This window comes from Dendrobium catenatum, unplaced genomic scaffold (assembly GCF_001605985.2).
Source record: "Dendrobium catenatum unplaced genomic scaffold, ASM160598v2 fragScaff_scaffold_1557, whole genome shotgun sequence".
Taxonomy (NCBI): domain Eukaryota; kingdom Viridiplantae; phylum Streptophyta; class Magnoliopsida; order Asparagales; family Orchidaceae; genus Dendrobium; species Dendrobium catenatum.
Window position 1 is genome coordinate 6,780,841 of NW_021320019.1, and position 9,896 is coordinate 6,790,736.

The 9,896-nt window shown below is 34.5% G+C and overlaps 1 protein-coding gene across 1 annotated transcript in view; it reads right to left on the reverse strand.

Annotated features, from left to right (window-relative positions):
- The window catches only part of LOC110091855 (protein LHY), a 16,141-nt gene extending 9,218 nt beyond the window's left edge, over positions 1-6,923 (reverse strand). Inside the window, exon 1 of the mRNA XM_020816108.2 lies at positions 6,579-6,923. Within this exon, the coding sequence (XP_020671767.2) occupies positions 6,579-6,923 (345 nt within the window). The remainder of the gene's footprint in view (positions 1-6,578) is intronic.
- Between the last annotated feature and the right edge of the window lie 2,973 nt (positions 6,924-9,896).

Here is a 9,896-nt window from a genome sequence, read left to right on the forward strand (position 1 = left end):
ATATATAGATATATTATATTATTCATTTCCAAATTAATTAAATGAAAGGACAAAGCCATAATAACTTGAAAGATTCTTCTTGAAAATTCCTTAGCTTGTTGTAGTTGGCTACTCAAATGCAAGTGTTGGCAAATACTACAGGTCTTAGTATCTTGAAGCAGTGAAAGAGATTGCGCATGGATTTGATCAAATGATATATATGAGAATGGAGATTTAGACGAAAATAAAAGATTCAACTTTAAATCCCTTAAAGCCCTACGTGCGATGAGTGTGGGGCAAACTGGGCGTCGAGGTCAGAGCAGGTAGAGGGGATCAGACGTGTGGGAAGCTGAGGCGTCGAAGTTGAACAGTAATAAAGGAGTTGAAGTCAGACAACCACGCAGGAACCGAAGGAGCGTCTCATGAAATCTCTTCACTTCCTTCGAAGTGATGAAGTCGAACAACCACAGGGAGTCGGAGAAGCAACATGTGCAATTGCTACACCTCTTACGAAATGCCGAAGTCGAACAACAATGAAGGAGAAGAAGAAGCGTCGCGTGCAATCTCTCCACTTCTGCGAAGCAACGAAGTCGAACCGCAAACGAAGGAACCGGAGAGCGACTCATGCGATCTCTGGCTCCTACGAAGTGGCGAAGTCGAACAACGATAAGGGAGCCTAAGAAGCGACCATGTAATCTCTTCGTCTCTTGCAAAGCAACGAAATCGAACCACAACGGCGAAGAGAGAAGATCATTTTTTAAGTCTAGGCGCTCAGATCATTTTGAAGGAGTAAGAGGACGGTTGCCTAGTTTTGAATGAAGGGTTGCTTCATTTCGGCGCAATTTGCTATGTTTTTTTTTTAATTTCCTTTTTTTTTTATCATTTCACTTTTTTTAGTTAACAATAACAAGTATCTAAGCATTTGATAAAACTCCTAAAATGATGAATCATTCAATGAATACTCATAATTTCTCTTAGATCATTCCAAATTTGATCTTAAAAAATTGTTTAAAGTCATATAAATGATTAATTTTATTTTAAAAGAATTCAAAATATTTTAAAAAAATAGGAGCTTTGAGCATTTTCAAAGCTTTGAGCACTAAAATGATAACAATTGATTGCCCTAAAATTTTCCTTTCCTAAATTAGTAAAATTGCAAATCTATCTTCACACACTTCTAGAGTTCTAATTTCATGTTAAATTTTATCTCCAAATTCCCGTAAGGTCATAGAAATAATCTCCCTATTTTAAATGAATTCAAAATATTCTTAAAAGAAATAGGAATATAGGAATCACCATTCCCTATACATGATGCTTTGGAGCTACCTAAAGTTCCAAACACATTATTGCATGATCCATAGGTTCCCCTAGGAGCTCTTTAATTGTCCAATACGATCATGGATCGTTCTGTATGATTAGTTCAAAGTACTCTTGTTAGTACTGTCGAAGAGCTAAGTATTGTATGATCAGTTCAAGGAATTGAGTTAATCGTCCAAAACGATTCAGAGTATCGTCCAATATGATTATTTCAAACCACTTGGATTATCATCTAGTATGATTGGCGATGATTTAATTATCATCTCATATAGGATTTGAGTCGTATAGTATGATTGGTCAAATCGTCCTATACAATCTGACTGGATTAATTAATCCAAAATCGTTCCTTAATCACAGGAACAATTTAGGCAAGATTTAAATACATCGTACAGAACAATACCTATCGTACAATATGATACCTATCATAAAGTAACGATGAGTACAAATTTTGAATTTCAAAATATTGCCTAAATTTGTGATTGACAACTAGTATCTTGATTTCAATTGATCGTCCTGTATAATATACATCGTACAGTACGATTAGTTCATCTTGCATTAATTATCACAATTAGCCATTTTAATCATTTTCTAATTAGATGATCGTACAGTACAGTATCATCATACAGTACGATATAGATCGTACAGTACGATTAATTCAGAAAATTCAATATCCGATAATGTCACTAACTCACTCCCTTAAGTGTATATGCATGGTTACCAAGCTTAATATCCACCAAATACATAATTTGACTCAAGAAAGATAAAATATATAATAATTGAAACTATAGACTCTTCACAACATACTTAAGCCTAGTCTACCCAATTTGAGCTGATCAACCTTATAAGTGTACGGTGGACCTAAAATATTAGTGCATAGAAAAAAATCATATAAGCAATAATAGCAATTAATTAGAGATAGCACAGTAAGAAATCTAATAATATTTTTTAACATCAAAATCACAGGACTTAGGTCTAGATATGCAACAAACATTAATAGAGGTTTCTCATGATTGCATGAGTTTAGAATCTTTTAAAGATTTAGAAAGTTCATTAAAAATTTTATTTTATAATAATTTTTAAATTTTAACTACTAAAACATTGCTACAATAATGAAAATGTTGGAGTAGCTCTAGTGGTAGATAAGATTAAAGAGGTCGCCTTAGATAATTTGGACACATTAAATGTTGACCTTCTAATGACCTGATTAGAAGTAGATGTATTAGATTTGGCCTATATTAAGAAAGGTAAAAATAGACCTAAAAAGACTAGATTAAAAAATATTATAAATGACATTTTTTTATAAATTTAAATAAGAAATTGAGTCTTAACATGACATAATGGTGAAGAAGGATTCATGTGTCAACCCCACGTAAAGGGATAAAGGCGTGATATTGTTGTAGACATCGTTGCAACTATAATTCATAAATGGCTAGTGGAGTCATTCTAAATTTATGGGCTCCAAAAATTCGCGTCTTGGCCTCTCTATGATTTTCGGAAGAGAGTTTTAACAATTGAGATTTTGGGTCAATTTTTTTAGAAGGAAGATTAGATTTAAGATAAAACACTATCAAGAGATGTCACCCTCATTTGCGATGACTTTATGATCTAGTTTGAGGTTTCCCATATGTGCAAGCACCTGTGCTTAATTGCTCCTTCTACTGACGATAGAGAATTTTTTATTAAGACTAGTCATTAGATAGATATTAATTACCCAACATATAGTAATAATAATTTTTGGATTTAGATTTTTAGAATTTAAAATTTATCATTGTATACTTAAAGCGGATGGTGGTGGAATGACAATGAGCTAGATCAAGATCCCCTGATTCTATCATCTCAGGCAATCATGATTCTAGTCAACTTAATCAAAGGAGATAGTCAGCTCAACCTAAATGATGAATCATTGTCAATATTAATGTGTTGCTTTGTCCAGTAGTATCTTTTAAATTTGATGTGAATGTTTGCCTAATTGGACAAATTTGAGTTATCTTAACTAACATGGGGATTTGTGCCCTAACATGTTTATCCTATGATTCATTACTCTTGGGTTTTAAGCCATTGAAAGACAAATAAAATTTGGTCATGATCATGATTTAGTAGTACTATTATGTTGCAAAATCACTCAGCTAGGGAACCCGATTTTAACCATTTATCTGGTATGATATTTGGTGGCAAAATCACCAATTAGATTACACGTGTCACATCCTTATTGTTAAAAAATTAATTGAAAAAATATTCTTAAAAATGTGCTTGAAAAGACATTCACCTTTTGTGAACTACAGTTATTCTTGAATTTATCACCCCTGACAAATTGATGTGGAAGGTTGATGAATTTTTCCATATATTTCAAGTGATTAAATTCAATTTAAATCTTTAATTTTTTGTAGATATTAAATTTGTAAATTTTATCCAAATTTAGGCCCCAAAGCATTAATTTTGAAATTTATGGACATTTTTTAAAATTAAGTGGTTCCCTCTAGTTAAAACTTTCTGGTAATGCAGCCACCATGAAGGTGATGTTGAAGTCAGTTATGAATATTTATATTTTATTAGTGTTTGGAGGCATTTAAAGGGGTAGAATCCCCTCTAGTTGAAGCTCACCATTAACACAGCTATTATCAGAGTTTTAAATAATTTAATTTTTAACAAACGAGCATTGTCTACTATGTTTGCTCATCTCCATAGGATTGAATTTAAACATAAACTTTGTGCTCATTATACATGCATTGAACTTGAGAGTTTGCATTTTATAATGAAATTTCCTTGGAAGTGGCATTAAAGGCCTAATGTGAACGTAAAAATTAAATAATTTCATAAATTTTGCTGCCATATATTTGGTTATTAACTCAAGTCTCAAAAAATAAATTAATTAATTAAAAAAAACTCAAGTCTCATCAAATCCAATTCTTTTAAAGATGAGGATTACACTTGAAATCTAAATTCAAATTTAACTCGTGCACATTCTTAAATCTTATGTTTAGGAACTCCATGCATCGGTAAGAGCACATGCAGATAGGTTGATCTTAAACAAAGAGAAGTAATATTTTAAAAATAAAAGGATAGTTAAATTGTTTTCTTCCTGTATAGTATTCTCAAATGATGATTTTAAGCATTTAACATACTCGTTGGAGCACATATAAAAATTTTTAATATCTTTTAAATGACGTGCACACTTTTTAGTGCATTTATACGAGGCATTTATGCTCATTTTAGTGTGCTAATTATGTGTGAAATAGGATTATGTTGATCAATCAGGATGTACTATTGCCTTGGACCTCAATTTAGTTTATAGAGCTTGCTAAGGGATTGCAATGGGTCCTCCCCTGCTTGGGTTCTAGTGCAAAACACCTGAAAATTTATTCTATACAACCATATAGCGCCCTCGGCGCTGTGTATCCAACTGTCCCGACGCTGTATGTTTAACTATTCAATATAGAATTGAATTTAATAATCTCGCATGCCTTAATTTCCCCCTCATGTAAGTGCTCTACATATTGACAACCACTCTTTATCAAATGAAAGATTTTAGAAATCATTAACTATGATGCGCTAAGAACCAACTTAACTATGTTAAGATTATAGAATTCAACTGCTCTTGAACTTTTTCCCAACAAGTAGAAATTGTCAAGACCAATAACATCCAAAAACTACATGAACCACATTATCAAACTCAAACTTTCATCAAGTGTACCACTTGTTCATCGTGTGAACCAAAGGTGAACTCAATAAAAAACCAGTAAAACACCTTTTCAACCCTAAAGCATAAACCTATAAATGAGAGCCACTTTAACTTCCTATGCCAACATATTTTTCAAGCATCAAATGCAGGACAAAATCTAGTACTCTCAAGTGCATTAACAATAGATAGGACTAGGTCAGATCAAACTACTGGGTTAGGCTGCATTACTTAGTTGTGCTCATTTTGGGAGCTGCAACTAGAAAAATCAACCCAGAACACCTGCACTAAATTGGACATGACTAAATCAAATTAAACAAATAAGTACAGACAATCCAAGTCAAGGGTGGCCCAATTACACTAATAAAAAAGGTTAGGTGATAGTTGAGGGAAAAATCCCAGTAAGTAATTGCTGATAATTGAATGAAACAACACTTCTAGGAGTAATGGAAAACAGCTGCATAGAATTGATCAAGCAACACAATTTCTGCCATTCCCAGCAAATAGGTCACTATTATTGAAGCCCTGAGTTAGTGACTACACGATGAGTCATAAGAAAAGGCGCCTTGAGTTAGTAACTATACAATGTGGCATAAGAAAAGGCCAGTGTGGTAATAGTAAGGAGGCAACAATCATGGATGGAGCATCTGTTTATGAAGAAGTTGGTTGCAATTAGAATTTGACGTTTGAAGGGGATGTTGATTTTACAAACAAAGATACCCTCCTTTCTGAAAATTCTACTCCTTTTGAGGTGCTACATGTCTGAATAATGAAACATTTTGACATGAACAAAAGGTGATAGATATCATTTATGTAATTACTAAATGATAGTATTAGGAAGATATTTCTATACAAGAGCAAACTAAGAAGTTATCATGGATAATACAAATTGATCTAAATAAAGAAAATTGAGTCATCAGAGGAGAGAAAAAAGAAAGTCAAAATTCATAAAATCAATTGAGACACTTAAGAACTTTTTGGCAACAAGTAGAAATTAACTTTAGTAGGATTTAAAATCTATAAATTCGAATTTCTTAAATCCTGCTGAAGTTAAATCAAGAAAATTGTTTAGCAAGATAAGTGTTAAATCTTATTAAATCCTATAGAACCGTTTGACAATGTAATCCAAGATTTAAGGCAGTTAATTCATAAGAAAAATCAAATTTAATTTGTGTTTTAATTTAAATTATATTTTAAGTACAAGTTACTTATTAATTATAACTTTAATTATTGTCAATTTATTATGATTAAAAAATATATAATTAGAAAACAATTTAATTATGAAATAATTAATTACTTTTAATTTTGACTATATTTTTAAATATTTATGAGTTAATTATTGATTATTAATTTTAATTACATTATTAACTAATCATTATAAATAATACAATTAGAATTTAAGCTAGTTATCAATAAATCTTTTTTTAAGGAAATATTATCAATTAATCTAAGTAATTAATTATTTATTAATTACACTATATTTTTAATTAACCTAAACTAAATTAATTTATTCCTATGTTCTCTTTCATCACCGCCTTCCTATAACCACAAGTTTGCTTGGGTTGCTTTTCCTCTTCTCCGGCTATTCCTTGTTGTTCGACTTCACCTGCTTCATATGAGAGGTAGTTTTGAAGGAGTCGCTAAATAACTTCTTTGCCTCATTCGACGACGTTTCGTTCTGTCGGATCTGAGGTACCACCTCCTCGCCGTTTTCTGTTGGATCGGAAGGAACGACCACGACGGGAGCTTGCTTGTTGCTAAGGTAACCATCTTTCTTCCTTTCGCACTCTTCTTCAGCCAAATCTAGTAAATCCGCAAAACTCCCAAACTTAGTAAACGTGATATTTATGGCAAAAAGAGGGAAACAAAGGATTTTACTCACTGTTAGATTTAACAATTCCCTAAATCCTGTTTGCCAGGATTTAACATAAATCTTGCTCAAATCCTTCATAAATCCTATATCCAAACAACCCTATAGTGAGATTTTGAGTTTTGACACATTGGTACAAGTTACTATTAAAATGGATAAGATATCCTATCCCTAATAAACGAGACCTTCTAAATAGACTAGCACAAGCTAGCTTATTTTCCAAATTCGATCTAAAATCTGGATATTGGCAAATTCAGATTAAAGAGGAAGATTGTTATAAAACTGCGTTCACAGTTCCATTTGGACAATACGAATGGAACGTTATGCCTTTTGGCTTAAAAAATGCTCCATCAGAATTCCAAAAAATAATGAATGAAATTTTTAATTCATACAATAAATACATCTTAGTTTACATAGATGATGTATTAATTTTCTCTAAAAATATTGATGAACACTTTAAACATCTTAAAACTTTCATTTGGCTAGCAAAGTCAAATGGCCTAGTGATTTCAGAACCGAAAATAAAATTATTCCAAACAACCATTAGATTTCTAGGACATACTATTACAAATGACACTATTATTCCTATACAAAGAAGTATTGAATTTGCTGATAAATTTCCTGACAAAATACTGGATAAAAAACAGCTCCAAAGATTTCTTGGTGCTTTAAATTATGTTTCTGATTTTTATCACAATCTTGCAAAAGATGCTGCACCCTTATTTAAAAGACTTCGTAAAAACTCTCCCCCTTGGGACGATACATGTACTAAAGCAGTACAAATCATTAAACATCATGTTAAAAATTTACCTTGTATTAATTTAGCAAACCCTGATTATTTAAAAATTGTTGAGACCGATGCATCTGACATAGGATATGGAGGAATTCTTAAACAAAAGAATTCATCTGTCGGGACGGGCGAAGGAACAGAACAGGGGAGCCGAATGAGGCTCCCCACTCATTTCGTTTACTTAGGGGCGCCAGCACATAGCCGAACGACACCCCCGTTCCGTCCCATCTGACAGCCTCGTTGCAAGAAACGAGAGAAAAATCTACTCGAGTAGATTTGGCTGCCACTTGAAATGAAATTGAGTGGGATTTGGAGCTCAATCTCAGCCCTAGATCTCAAAGAGATGGCTTGGAAGTCAAATTCAGCCTAAATTAACAAATTAAGGCTGAATTTGAGCTCGGATTGAACCCGACTTGGGTCGATTTGGGTCCGATCGAGTCAATTTCGTGAAATTGAGCTCGAATCGGCGCCGAATTATGTCGAATTGAGCTCGACGACGCTCGATGGGGTTTGATTTTAATTTAATTAAATTTAATTAAATTGAGGTTCGATTTGAGTCAATTTCGTCTTGACGACCTTCGATCGAATCGATCGAGCACGATTGAGCCCAATCGGGCTCGATGTGAAAAAGTACGTCAACAAACATGGCTTTTTCTCCATAGAGACGACATCAGGGGTTCATAGGTAGAGCCTCCATGGTAGATCTAGAAGCCTCCATGGGAGTAGATTTGCCTGGGGTCGGAGGCCAACAAAGTCCAGGGCGAGGGTTCCATGTTCTTCCTTTGTTCGAGCCTTGCAAGTTGTTGCTGGAATTGGGTAATTTCTTGCTGTAGATCTTCGATCACTGTTTCTTGAATTGGTCTGTGGATGATGCTGTTCCAACTAGAATTCACTGTTTCTTGAATTGCATCTTGCCGAGTTTGTCAAGATAGTTGTTTTGAGGTTGAATTTGTGGCCGAGATGAATTCTAGTTGCTGAATTCTAGCCAAGAACTAGGAATGATGCTGTTCTTGGTGGTTGGAATGGCACTGGAAATAAAAGTAAAATGGTAAAAACCAAGATTACAAGTAATATGAAATTTCAATGAGAAAGTGTCTTGACAAAATTGGTTAAGCCATATGAGTTACTATTTTTTTGGAAGGTGGAAGAAGATGACAACAATCTAAGGAAGGTGGATGTAGTCTTTATAAGGCGAGTGGCTGCTGGTTGGACCTGCTAGAAGAGAACAACAGCCTTCAGGAGAGCTAGAAGAAGAACAACAACTATCAAGATCAATTCGAAGAACAATAGCCTTTAGGAAGGAAGAGTTCGTTGTTTTTGATCATCTAGATAAGCCACAGTGGTCTGCAGGTGGGGGTGGTTGAAAGAATACTACAATTTTCAAGTGGACTAGTAGAAGATTTGCACCCTGCAGGGGATGTAGATACCGAACGGTTGAGAAGAAAGGGCCAGAGAGTCCTTAAGTCCTTTTGGAATATTAGGCAGGTCCAATCAAGTGGGCGACGAGGTGTAGGCTCTGGCTGCGTGGGCGAAGGGTGCGGCATGGGGTCGAGCCGTGAGGGATGCGATTATAAGTCATGTTTGGGTCGATTTGTCTCACAGGAAGGATTGGATTGTAGGAGAGCAAGAAAAGAGAGAGGCAGAGATCCGATGGCTGAGGAGTTGGTGTTGGGTGTTGATCATAGTATATGATTGGTTGCAGGTCGATGATGGAATCCAAGTATGTTAGAAAGCATCACAAGCATGAGCTGTGGGTGAACTACCGTAGCTCCACTCTCATCAAGCACATCAAGGCCCTTGTTCATCTCATGTGGTCTCGACAATCACCAACACTTCGAGATTGGTGCTTCTTGAAGACGACAAACACATTCTCGGCATCAAGATCGTCAGAGGTGATCGTCGCCTAAAGAACTGCTTCTTCGTGGAGGCCCTGATCAACTGCAACCTCAAGTCTCTTGCGGAGATTAGTGTTTGGATGAAGAACAACAACCAAGCATCTTGTTGGAGCTAGGCTTTGATACCAAATGACATCGGATGGAGGGGGCAATGTGACCACCACTTGGAGAAGTTAAGGATATAGAAGAAAATAGAACAGCTTTGCAATTCTTTTCTAAACTTATTTAAATCTTAACAACTGAATACAAGAGAGGAGACATCCCTCTATTTATAGAGTGAGGCTACCTTTGGAGGGAATTATTATAGAAAAAAGAAATTTATAATAAAAGAAAGAAATAACATCTAACAATAGAGAGGAGGTGGGTTTG